Source organism: Microcaecilia unicolor, chromosome 2 (assembly GCF_901765095.1).
Source record: "Microcaecilia unicolor chromosome 2, aMicUni1.1, whole genome shotgun sequence".
NCBI lineage: Eukaryota > Metazoa > Chordata > Amphibia > Gymnophiona > Siphonopidae > Microcaecilia > Microcaecilia unicolor.
The window spans coordinates 225,292,047-225,305,515 of record NC_044032.1 but is presented as its reverse complement, the minus strand read 5'-3'; the positions used below and the strand labels follow the sequence as shown (position 1 = coordinate 225,305,515).

Below are 13,469 nucleotides of genomic sequence, written 5' to 3'. Positions count from 1 at the left end.
ATTCTTACTGTACACCACCTTGAGTGAATTCCTTCAAAAAGGCGGTAAATAAATCCTAATAAATAAATAACTGGTGCTGAGCATGTCCCGAGGGAATATTCAGTGGTACTTGGATACAGGGACATATCTGTGTGGGGCCACAGGGGCCTGGGCCCCCGCAGATTTCGCCCTGGCCCCCCCTCCCGCCATCAACCCTCCCCCGCTGCTTACCTTTGCTGGTGGGGGGCCCCAACCCCCACCAGCCAAGGTCCGCTTCCTCCTGCCTTTAAAAATATTTCTTCCGCTGGCGGGGGACCCCAACCCCTGCCAGCTGACCCGAAGTCTTCATATTTCTTCTTCGTCCGACTCCTCCGTGGCCATGCTGTAAGTAACGCTGTTGATTGAATCCAGTTCGGAGTCTGACCTGACGTCGCAGCACGTGCATACAATGTGCTGCAACGTCAGACTCCGAACTGGATTCAACAGCGGAAGAAATATTTTTAAAGTCAGGAGGAAGCGGACCTCGGCTGGCGGGGGTTGGGGCCCCCCGCCATCAAAGGTAAGCAGCGGGGGAGGGTTGACGGCAGGAGGGGGGTAGAGAGAGTCGGTGGCGGCGGGGGGGGGGGGGGGGATAAAATGTGCCCCCTCCCTCTGGCTCTGGCCCCCCCTACCACCGGACTCCAGATATGCCCCTGCTTGGATAGTGCTGCTGAATATCTCCTCTAACCACTAAAGTTAAAACCAGTTATTTTGTGTGCAGTCTGGGTACAGAGTCGGGGCAGAGTTGAAACTTAACCAGATACATGCCGATTACTCAGCCCTTAACCTGTTAAGTTAACCAGCAAATAGGACGGTATAAATAGCAGTTCTATCTTTGTCCACTTTAACTAAACAAGATAAGGGCTGAATATATCGGCACGTTAAGTGCCATCTGGCTGCACATACCTGGATATTTAATGCAGGTACCCAGACGTGGTCTGACATTGAATCCGTGGGTATAATTTTGGCAGCGGCGGTCAGCATTAAAAAAAAAAAACACTGACTGCCACTGGCTGAAAATTGCCCTCCTATGTTGCTATTTCATAAGCATGTGTGTGCCAGCACATAAACGTTTAAGTGCCTGTGTTGTCCCATTGGTATTTAGACATTTATGATTCTAAAATGGATGCATCTGTCGTATGTACAAGGGTGCATTGGTATTCATTTCTTCATGTATTTTACAACAGGCTCTATGTTGGCAGATCCTGTTCTAAAATACATACGGAACTCAAGATGTCCTGACCGGGATTGCTCAGTTCCAATTTATAAATCCTTTCTAAAATGTTGCTCTAGAAGTGTGCACTTTTTCAACTTGCTCTTTTTTTTTGTTTGCTTTTTTTGTAGGAGCTGTGCGCAGAACATTGTGATGTACAGTTCCTCAAAGTTGACGTGACTGACTCAGTGGTAAGCTATTAAAAGTTTATTTATTTATTAGGATTTATTTATTGCCTTTTTGAAGGAATTCACTCAAGGCAGTGTACAGTAAGAATAGATCAAACATGAGCAATAGGCAATTAACAGCAATAAAAATATTTACAATGTCAACACAATACGTAATAGAACATTTTAACTGATAGTGAAGGGTAAAGCAAAGATGGAACATATAGATAGGTAAGAGAGTAAGAAGAGTTAGAAAGTAAGGTGATTAATTTAAAGAAAGTTACACATGAGGTCAGAGATGGATTAGTATTATCTCAGCTAGGGTAGGAGTGGATAAACATGTCCTGCTGCATTATGTGCAGCCCGTGTCACTCCTTGTGTATGTGAGTGAGACTAACAAGTTAGTTACTTCTTCCATTAAAGGCCTGGTTGAAACAAAATAAAATACAGTTTTCTCTTTTTATTTTCCAGTGCCAGTCTTTGTTCCATTGTCAGGTTCAGTTCAAACATTTCCATGGGACTGGCTGAAGTTATGCTTCCACTTCAACATAGTTACACACTGGGCTAACAATCTATTAACTCCTATGCTCACTGGGGTCTCCATTCAGTGGCAGCATAACCTTTCTGTGTAACTCTGCCAGTCATTTGTACTGTAGGTTTCTGACATTTCGTAACTGCCAGTTGACTATCAGGCTTATTTTTGAAAGTGATCGCTGGCGATCTTCCGACATAAATCGGGAGATGGCCAGCGATCTCTCAAAAGCAGCGAAATCGGTGTAATCGAAAGGTGCTTTTTTGACACCATCGCTGCTTTCCCGTCGCTGAGCCATTGAAAGTTCAAGGGGGCGTGTTGGCAGCGTAGCGAAGGCGGGACATGGGCGGGCATGGGCGTGGCTACCAGATGGACGGCTTTCGTGGATAATGGAAAATAAAAGCGGCGTTAATCAGTATTTCGCCGGGTTTACTTGGTCCTTTTATTTTCACGACCAAGCATCAAAAAGGTGCCCCAACTCACCAGATGACCACCGGAGGGAATTGGGGATGACCTCCCCATACTCCCCCAGTGGTCACCAACCTCCTCCCACACTAAAAAAATAAAAATGAAAACTTTTTTTGCCAGCCTCAAATGTCATACCTAGCTCCCTGACAGCAGTATGCAAGTCCCTGGAGCAGTTTTAATGGGTGCAGTGCATTCCAGGCAGGCAGACCCAGGTCCATCCCCCACCCTACCTATTACACTTGTGGTGCTAAGTGTTGAGCCCTCCAAACCCCCCCCCAAACCCACTGTACCCACATGTAGGTGCCCCCCTTCACCCATAAGGGCTATGGTAATGGTGTAGAGTTGTGGGGAGTGGGTTTGTGGGGGATTTGGGGGGCTCAGCACCCAAGGTAAGGGAGCTATGCACCTGGGAGCTATTGTGTATTTTTTAAACATTTTTAGAAGTGCCCCCTAGGGTGCCCGGTTGGTGTCTTGGCATGTCAGGGGGACCAGTGCACTACAAATGCTGGCTCCTCCCACGACCAAATGCCTTGGATTGCGCCGGGTTTGAGATGGCTGGCATTTTTTTCCATTATCGCTGAAAAACAAAACTGGCCATCTCAAACCTGGCGAACTCTGGCATTTGACCGGGCTAAACCGTATTATCGAAAAAAAAGATGGCCGGCCATCTTTTTCGATAATACGGTTCTGGCCAACTGTTGTGGCGCCGCCAAAATAGATCACCGGCAATCTATTTCGCCGGCGCCGTTCGATTATGCCCCTCTATGGTATCTTCTTGACTTAGGTGGCTGCAGTTGCATTTCATGATCAACAGGGGTGGTATTTTTGGTCTGCTGGAGCAGCAGACTCTTCTTGCGTCCTTTCGTTAGTGGCAGGCCATGTTGAGTTCAAGTGGGTGAGGGCAAGGAGGAGTGAATTCTTTCTAGTTTTGTCAGGAACTCTCATGCTACTGGATTGCATGAAGAGCTACCATGAGATGCTTTATCATCTTCTCTAGTAAGATACTAATTAAATGTATTCATGAGCCTGCAAAGTGCAGTAGGTATCTTCAGGTCAGGTATTTTCTGGCTGTGTTCCCTCAAGCTGAGTGCTAGCACTTTTGAATATCAGTATCAAATGTGCTTATTGGTAAGTGGGTGTTTGGTTTATTGTCCCCCTAGTTGGTTCACTGGAAATGGTTCACCGGTGATAAAGACATTGCTGGCATCATAGGTTGATGGTAGAAACAGAATTTTTCTTGGCGATTCTGACTTTAGTTTGCTTGTTCTTCACCTCTGCCTTTGCTTTGCGATGACTTCCTTCAGGCAATGTTTGCTGTTGAATGGGTACAAATCATTCAGGAGCCTACTGTATGCAGGTTCAAGGGCATACCCTTGATTTATTTTTCTGATTATATTCACTGAAATATCATAATTCACTGAGCAACTTTTTCAAAAATATCAGTAACAAAATCAAACCCAGTAGGTTAAGGTAATAAGGGGAGTGCTCAGAGCACAAAGACCGTCATATATAGCCTCACAGCAACGGATATCAGGCTCAAAATTGCATTAGTTCTAATAATTGCACTCCCTTTAAATTGACAAAAAGAACCCATTTAACCAACATATCAGAAAATCGAGCATGCCAAATTTAAACTACAGATTTCTTGGATACTTAATAATGGATCCAAATGGAGCAGGACCTCCTGGTATGTATACTTCAGAATAAACCACGTTTTGCTGAATACAGGTTCAAGGGAAAACGCTGAGACGCTGTGTTTTGAAGAAGTAGACATTTTAGCTTATTCTTAGGTACACCTTGCAAGTATTTCAATAATCTAAACGGGTTAAAATCATTTCATATGCCATAATAAGAAGGTTTGTTCTCTAAGTATAGCTGCAGCTGTTGAATCTGGCAGACCCTAAAAAGGTGTTTTTACTGTTTGTGACAGTCTCTGGGAAAAGGTGACTAAAGTAGCAGATCCAAAAAGTTAAGAATGAGCGATTTTCATGTTATGGGTTCATAAACTTTGTCTCAAAAGTTACATGTTTGAACTTCTGTAACTTTTTTATTTTTTTCACATGAAAAGATGAAGTTTACATTGTTGTATTATAAATTGTTTGCTTTACAGAAATCATTAAAACCTTATTTTTTGTTTCTGGTGACTTTAGTCACCTTTTCCCAGAGATTGTCACATTTGGGAGATTTTAGGTACCATAGTTAATCATCAATTTTAATTTCCAGTGCAGTAATTGTACCATTTAGGGATCATCCAAAGCCTGGCAAGTAGTATTGGGTGGCAGCCATCCTCCTCCACTGTTGCTCAGCTCAGCGCCATCCCTCAAAATGTCACCTCTGCCCATAGCAGTACGTCTCACAAGACTACACCTGGGGGCATCGTTTCCTTATAAGGTATTGGAAAGGATGCCTCCTAACAGTAGTCTTGAGACTGCTGCTAAGGGCAGAGGCACCGTTTTGAGGGATGGTGCCGATCCAAGCAGCAGCAGAGGGCAGCTGCTGCCCAGCACCACCAGCCAAGCTGTGGACGATCCCTGGGTGAGTTTTGGTGGGGGTTGGAGGGTTAGGGGTGGATGAGGATTGGGTGAGGGGTTTGCCTTTTAGGGGTGGAGCTGAGTTATTGGGGAGCTGATGTTGGCTTGCGAGGGTATGGGGAGGACTGAAATGAGATACAGATGTGGAAGGCTGGGGAAAGAGGACCTGATTGTGGTGGTGGTGGGGGGGGGGGGGGGCTTGCTGAAGAGAGACAACTGTAGAGGGGGCGGATGGGGATCAGATACTTGACTGGTTATTTCTGTCAGGCAGGGATGTCAGGGAGGTGTGCTGTTGCAGGAATGGCCTGCAGTATATTACGTGGGGTTCTGATACTGGCTATCTGCTACTAGATATAGATAGATATGCCCCATCTGTAAGAAGCTTTCTGAATAAGATGTGAATTATCATTTGTATGCTGACAGTATTCAGTTTTTCATCCCTGTAACCTTCACTCTGGAAGATGCATTTACATGAACAGTACAACTGCTATTAAGAACTGGATGTTTGTTTTCAAGTTAATCTATACTATCAGTAAACCCAAGTCAATGTTGGTTGTCAGAACTTTACCTTAAGCTATTTCTGCCTTTTTCCAGCTGGAGGTTATTTGGACCCTGCTCTTTTTTTACAAGTGCAGATTTGTTAAGAATGTTTCTGTAAGCTGTGTTTAGGTCTCAGTTGTAAGCTTTTTCTTTCATGTGATGAATTTTGCACAGTGCTTCAGGCCCTCATGTTATTGGTTTTGATTGTTGTAAGTCTGTTTTATTCAGGCCTGTCTGATTCTGTGTTGTGAGCATTGCAGGTCATACAGATTACTGCTGCTTAAGTGTTAAACAGAGCTCAATACATAGCTCATAGCAGGGGCGTAGCCAGCCTTCCGTGGGAGAGGGGTCCGAGCCCGGGGGGAGGGGGCACATTTTAGCCCTCCCCCCGGCGCCGCCCCCCCACCGCCGACATTGCCGCCCCCCCTCCCGCCGCGAACCCGCCGCCGCTGCATCCTACCTTTACTTTTGCTGGCGGGGGATCCCACTCCCCGCCAGCCGACGTCTTCTTCTTAGTCGCTTCCCGCTCTTCAATTTGTTTGCTGACGTCCTGCACGTTGTACGTGCAGTACGTCAGACTCAGAGAACAGAACTGTTCTCTGAGTCTGACGTCCTGCACGTAGTCAGCAAACAAATTGAAGTGCAGGAAGGACTGAGAAGACGTCGGCTGGCGGGGAGTGGGATCCCCCGCCAGCAAAAGTAAAGGTAGGCGGCGGCGGGGGCGGGTTCGCCGGGAGGGGGGTCCTGGGGTGAATCTGCGGGGGCCCCGGCCCCCTCAGGCCCCACGTAGCTACGCCACTGGCTCATAGTTCACCAGTTTTGTACTCACTGTATTGGCTTCTCATTTAGTGGTGATGCAAGTTCAAAATATTTATTTTGCTTTATAAAGCCTTGAAGATCAAAGCTGTGCAGCATGTTAGCACTGTTCTAAAAATCTACAGCCAATTAATGGAAATGTAATGGGTATCCCTTCAGTGTATCTGTTGCCCGGACTGTCGCTGTTAGAAGTTTGTTTTTTTATAGCACTCTTCCAAATGAATTGAGAATTAAGACCAGTGGCCAACCCCTCGATATTCAAAACTATTTAATCATCCAGGACTGGCTCCTGGCCGGTTAAATAGCGTTTAAACTCCTAACTGTGGATATTCAGTGGAAGATAACTGGTTATCTCCCGCTGAATATCCTGGTTAGCGGCTGGCTGCTAACTGGCTATATCGCGTGACATAGCCAGTAATGTGCAGATATTCAGCACCAAACTGGCTATGTTGAGCGGTCAAAATAGGCCACTTAAAGGCCTATCTTTGACTGCTATAAAGTTAACTGGCTAGCGCTGAATATCGACATAGCTGGTTAATGTTGGGGGAACCGGCGGTTTGATGATTACAATTACGGATGCATTTCCCCAGCCAACCCAATTTTGGGTTTTTGGTATTCTCAGTGACATTTTTCACCAATTTGGAACATCATTGCTGTTTGAAGAATATTCATACAGTGTACGCATATGGTGCAGCATTGTATTAAGTTCATTTTAGTCAACTAAGGACAAATGATATATTGTACACGCAGGTTCAAGTTTACAGAACTAGTGTGGACTGTGGACTCTTTTATTAAGTTGACAAGTTTCAAGTTGACATGTTTGCAATGCATCTGTTAGCAATAATTTGCTGCAGTTTATGAGATCTGTATAATGTTTTGTACTATTATCATGAATATTCACGGGTGGCTGGAGTATGCATGTGTTTGAGTGAAGTAAGTGTGTATTATATGTTGTTTGGTATGGTTGATTGACATTAATTGTCAATAAAAAAGGTTTTGATACGTTCTGGAGTCTTATGTTGCTATTTGTTTAAACTGACTCTGGTTTTGAATAAGTTCCTTATTTTTAGATAGTAATGTTTTAGCAGCCAAAATAAACCTGGATGTTCAATGCTGGTCACCAGAATTGGCCTGGCATTGAATATTCGGGTTTAACACCAGCGGTGGACAGCAAATGCATTGCCCACCACCCGCTGAATATCGGGCCCCTTGTGTTTAGGAAAAAAGCTGAAGACCATTTATAGTTAGGCATTTGTTTAATAGCTGTCTACTTGGCTGAAATTAGGGACCTAATTTATTTTGGAAAGTGATTTATGGATCAGCGTTGTGTCATCTTTTGTAATTTGAGTATGTTTTTATTTAAAGTATATAAGATAATATTGTTGCTAGTAGATTGATTTGGTTCTGTGAGCACCACCTAGAATTGTCAATAGTGTGGATAATTGTTTTCAAATAAATAAAATGTGCATGGTATGGTATGTGAGAACATCTAGGTAGCCATATGGTCCCTCCCCACCCCTACTACATATATTTTTTATTCTTTTATTAAGTTTATAACAATAATTCACAAGTATCACACTTTCTTAAGAAACATGGACGTATATAGACGTAAGAAAAAACATCAAAGAAAAAACAGACAAAACCCCTTGTTAGACTACAATACAAAGGAGGGAGCGTAATTGAAAAAAATTAGGAGATATATAAGGGAAACAAAACTTAAAGCAAAGTCCCTAAATAGTGTGTATGTACATAAGAACTTAAGCGTTGCCATACTGGGACAGACCGAATGTCCATCAACCCAGTATCCTGGTTCTAACAGTGGCCAATTCAGATCATTAGTACCTGGCAAGATCCCAAAAACATACAATACATTTTATGCTGTTTATCCTAGAACTAAGTAGTGGAGCTTATTTTGAAAAGTTTTTGCTCAAGGCAAAACATAAAAAGAGCCCTTGAGACAGCTGAGCACAGCCATCTCTGCCCATGCCTCCTGAAAGATGTTTAAAATATGGGAAAAGTAACAGCACTCTCTCTGTTACTATAAAAAAAATAATCAGATGGAGTAGTAATATTACTACAGCAACCCTTCCATATATGAAAGGAAAATGTTGCTGTAGTTATGTTCCCTGCATATTGACTCTTAGTAACACCTTAACTTATCCCTTGAACAGTTCACAACACTCTTTTTAGAAGATCAGGTAGAGGCCTGAAATGGGTCATTGCAGACAGCTTTTAATACGTTAGCATCACTAAATATAGCCTCTAAGAAAATACCAAGGAGGAAACAATGGTTTATGGCTAATTTGCATCTTTTATGAGACACTATTTATGAACAGAAATAGAAAAATAAATGCAAGACACAAGCTCACCTAGCTGGTTAAATGGTTCTTAGCCTGCTAATATTTAATGCGAGTTAGCTGGCTATCTTGGCTGAATATTAGCGCTTAGCGGCTAGCTGGATGACCAGCTATGTTGCGTGACATAGCCAGTCAGTGCTGATATTCATTGTCTGGCCAGCTATGTTTGGCGGTCAAATATGGCCGTGTCAATAAGTGGAATATTTTTGGCACTGAATATCAACGTCTGGTTATATACAAACTGGCCCAAAATTTATTTTTTTTGTAACATTTGTACCCCGCGCTTTCCCACTCATGGCAGGCTCAATGTGGCTTACATGGGGCAATGGAGGGTTAAGTGACTTGCCCAGAGTCATAAGGAGCTGCCTGTGCCTGAAATGGGAATTGATCTCAGTTCCCCAGGACCAGAGTCCACCACCCTAACCACTAGGCCACTCCTCCACTAAACCAAATATTCAGTTCTGGTCACTGGAAACGACCAGACATTGAATATCCAGGCTTGGCACTGACCATGGGAGTTGGCTGGGCTATCTCCTGCAGTTAGAATATTGGGCCCAAGATCTTTAGTATAAATGCAACCATATAGTATACATCTACAAAAATATATTTATACATCAAAAAGGCATTACTATTGTAAACAAAAAGAGCCCCTAATGTAGATAAATTACACAGAATACTAAGGAACTTTACAGACAAATCAGTCTTGAGTCTTCCACTAGATTTCCCATCAGCAGTTTACAATTTATTTTGTGATCAACATTAACAGAGCAAACATTATCATCACTGTCGCTGCCTTCTTTTAAGCTCAGGCTCAAAGCTCCTTTTGACTCTCATTTCTGAGTAGTTCTCAGGCTGCCTTTAATCCGCCCACCCCTCATACAGCTTTACAGACAACAAAGGCAGTCGGGACCACAATGGCTCCACAGGATCCTTGATGACATCTTGAATCCATATATCTTTACCATGGTCTCCAAGAGTCTTATGGAAGGTGGTGTTCTTCCCACTTGGAAAACCACAGTGATCAGGCCATGCCAGAAAGATCCTCACACTTCTAGGGCCACCGTCTCTAACTACCATCCCATTGGAAACCTTCCTTTTCTTTCTAAGATAGCAGAATCTATTGTCCTGGATCATCTTACTACATTCATTGATCAGTCACATGTCCTACATCCCAACCAGATCAACTTTCATAGACACTATAGCACTGAATGCATGTTATTTACTTTTCAGGTTGCCCTGGATCACAATAAAACTGTGCTTCTCCTATTTCTGGACCTCTCAGCTGCCTTTGACCTCATAGACCATCAAATTTTACTGGAAACATTAGGAAATATAGGGATAATTGATGTTGCTTTGCAGTGGTTCCAGTCTTATCTCATACCACATCTCAAGGCTAGACAGTATTTCTGACACCTTTATACTTACTTGTGTACCTCAGGATTCTCTTCTGGCTCCCACCTTGTTCAACATTCTTCTGGCCTCATTAGCAACTCTCACACAGATAATAGAATTGACCCCCTTTATTTATGCTTAGGACACCCAGATCCTGGCTGTCCTGGATTCAATCACTAGTATCTGAGAAATTCAAAAAGTATATACTCCTGTTCTCCACCAAATACAATACCAAGTGGCAAAGTATGAAATATAAAGAATCCTAAAAAAACATAGATAAAAATGTGCACAATTGCATCATATTTTTATATATGTTTTTTAAGGATTCTTTATATTTCATACTGTACTAGTATTCTGTCCTGGATTCAAGCCAGACCCAGGACCTTGCAACATTTGACTCCAAATTGCCAACTATTTTCGACTGGTTGTGAAACAGCCAGCTACAATTGAATCTCAGTAAGACTAAGGCAGAGCTGTTTGTCAGAAACACAAAAACTAAACCCCTAGAATCTATTATTTTTTGTACTAAAATTCATTTTACTGACTCCACAAAAGTCCTAGGAGTGATTATAGATATTTCCTCAGTTATTGAAAAATGTTTTTGTAAGCTGCACCAGATTCACTCAAGTTGTCATCGTCTGGAGCCTAAGGGCCTTCGAATCCCATAGTAATCTCTTAGATTACTGTAATGCGCTGTTCAAAGAACTGTGCCATAAAGAACTTGAACATCTGCAACTTATGCAGAATATAGCTGAGAAGCTAATCACTGGTGTCCAAACATTTGATAATGTTACCCCGCTTTTAAAAGTGGAACACCGACTACCCGTAGAATTATGCATCATTTATAAAATTCTGACACTGGTCCACAAAATTTATCACATGGGTCACCCACTTTTCTTTTCTTGTTATCTGATTCCATGTTCCAGTTCGCATGCACTTCACTCCTCACAACAGAACCTTCTAGTAGTCCCTTCTTTCTGTCAAATTTTCCTCGACACTTTCAGGGATTCAAGGCACCAGCCCTACATTGTGGAACTCCCTCCCATCCCTGCGTATAACAGCTTCCCATCAACAGACCTATTTTTTTCAAAATTCTTTTGAGGTATAATGACACCCTGCTCAGCGGGGCAATCATTGGGGGAGCAGTTGCCAATGTGTTGGGTTTGCTGGCATGATAACGCAGTTCTCTATTTATCCTCTTTTTCCTCTCTTATGATATGTAACTTTCATTCTGTTCTCCTTTTCTTTTCTTTTCTTTTTTTTTTCTAATATGTATTATTATTTGCAATGTAAACCGTCTTGATGGCTTGTCTGGAAGGTGGTATAGCAGATAAAATCAGACTTGAAACACTACTTTTTGAAAGAAAGTATTTTCCCCATGGGCTTCCATTGAAAAACTGTAGATGAGTTCTCATAATACATCCAGAGAGGTACCTCTATAATGCTGGTGTATAATAAAAATTACTTCCCAGGGGCTATAAATTAACATGTTATCAGTTATTTTATCTTCACTTTTGACTCTTTGCTCCTTTTCACGCGCTTTGCCACTTTAAAACATTCTTCTTGTTTGCCTTTTCCCAACATCTTTACTCTGCTTTATGCCTGATCATTTCGCACATTTCACTTTAGTTTTCTAATCATTGCTCCAGACTTTTGATTTGTACTATCTTGTTTAAATTTTTGAGTTTTTATACTTAAGAATAATTATTAAACAGATGAGGTAAAATCGGACAAGTTTCCTTTTATAGGAAGTCTGCACTGCCCATATTGTGAATCCAGGTAGCGAAATGTAATTCTGTTGAAGCAAAGTTCTCTTGAGTTGCTGTGCTTTAATCTGTGCAATCAAGTCCTGTGTTGTTCTGGTAGTGCACAATTATTGAAAGGGACCATCGGAAAACAGTAACAGTGGGTTGGTGTTTCTTCCGGTTTTTCTAATGCAGAAAACTGTTTTTGACAATTGATGTATGCACAAAATGGAGAGCATGAAAACTGTAAATAAATGATGTATTTATGGACTTTGATTGCACTATGTTTGGGACCGATGAGTTGAAAATAAGTAGCCTAATGGTTAATGCAGTAGGTTGAGCACCAGGGGAACTGGACTGGATTCCCACTGCAGCTCCCTGTGACCCTGGGCAAGTCAGTTAACCCTCCATTGCCCCAGGTACAAAACTTAAATTGTGAGCCCACTAGGGACAGAGAAGTACCTGCATATAATACATGTAAAAACCGCGTTGGTTGTACTCACAGAAAGGCGATGTACCAAATCCTTGATCCTTTACCCTTATTCATACTGAAAATAGCTGCCATTAGGGCTATTACTGTTTTCTGATGATCCCTTTAAGTAATCATGCACTACCAACACAGCATAGAACTTGATTGCACTAATTGTTGGTTTCATAGCTTGTCCTAGTGTGCTTAGGGGTGCATTGCTTTGGTACTTTAATCTGTGGCATAGAAATGTAGCCTAATTACTGGAACTAGATAGCGTAACAATTCAGTTTAGAGATCAGTCATTAGATCTTCAAACCTGATACTTTTTCTTCATTTTGAGTATCGGTATACTAAACCTGACTAGAGCTTGAGGAAATAGATAAGACAAATAAATAGTGCTTCTGACTTTATGCAATATTTTTTCTGTCTTGACTGTAGGACGATTTTGTTGAAAAATTCCGGATCACAGGCTTACCAGCATTCTATTACTTCAGGAACAGCGAAGAGGTATGGTGTGCATGCTACCGATTTAGCTTATTTTTTCCGTAAAATAGCATTTTGAGTTTTGTGTATGTTTTTTTTAATAGCAACAAGTAATATTGCTTTCACTTTGCTTTCCTGCAGGTTGATTGTTTTGCTGGAGGAAATAAAGATTATCTGCTCCAAAGTCTTACTAGGAACAAGTCAAGAGGTTGACAATTCTGAAATGATATGATGTCAATAAACTGTCAGTTTTGGTGTCTACCTTAATAGTGTAAACTCTGTTTTTCCAACGCTGTGACTACATGTTGCCACCCCTCAATTATGCATCCTGTACTGGCTACTTGTACGTTTAGGAAACAGTGTTAGAATGAGTTTAATAAAACGCAATTAGTGTGCTCTGATAAACCTATTTGTTGTCTTACAATGTTGTTGATGTCCATTCTGTCTGAGTCATTGAATTGAAATTAAATAAATTGGCCCCGATATTCAGCCAGCGGCGGGCAGCAAGGTGATCACCTGCTGCCGGCGCTGACCCTCGATATTCAATGCTGGGCCATTTCTGGTGAGTGGCATTGAATATCTGGGTTTTTACTAGCCAGCTAGCGCATGCACGGTTAAGCTGATATTCAGCACTAACTAGGAATTGGCTAGTGTATAAAGATAGGACAGCTATTTATGCGGTCCTGTCTATGTGCTAACCTTCCCTGGAATAACTTTTACCTACCCTGGAAACATCTC

General features: G+C 42.1%; 1 protein-coding gene across 1 annotated transcript in view; it reads left to right on the top strand.

Annotated features, from left to right (window-relative positions):
* Positions 1-12,992, top strand: part of LOC115463333 (thioredoxin-like) — a 64,044-nt gene extending 51,052 nt beyond the window's left edge. The window contains exons 3-5 of the mRNA XM_030193740.1: positions 1,363-1,422; positions 12,687-12,755; positions 12,873-12,992. Of these exons, the coding sequence (XP_030049600.1) occupies positions 1,363-1,422; positions 12,687-12,755; positions 12,873-12,944 (201 nt within the window). The 3' untranslated portion in view covers positions 12,945-12,992. The remainder of the gene's footprint in view (positions 1-1,362; positions 1,423-12,686; positions 12,756-12,872) is intronic.
* The last annotated feature ends 477 nt before the right edge of the window (positions 12,993-13,469 follow it).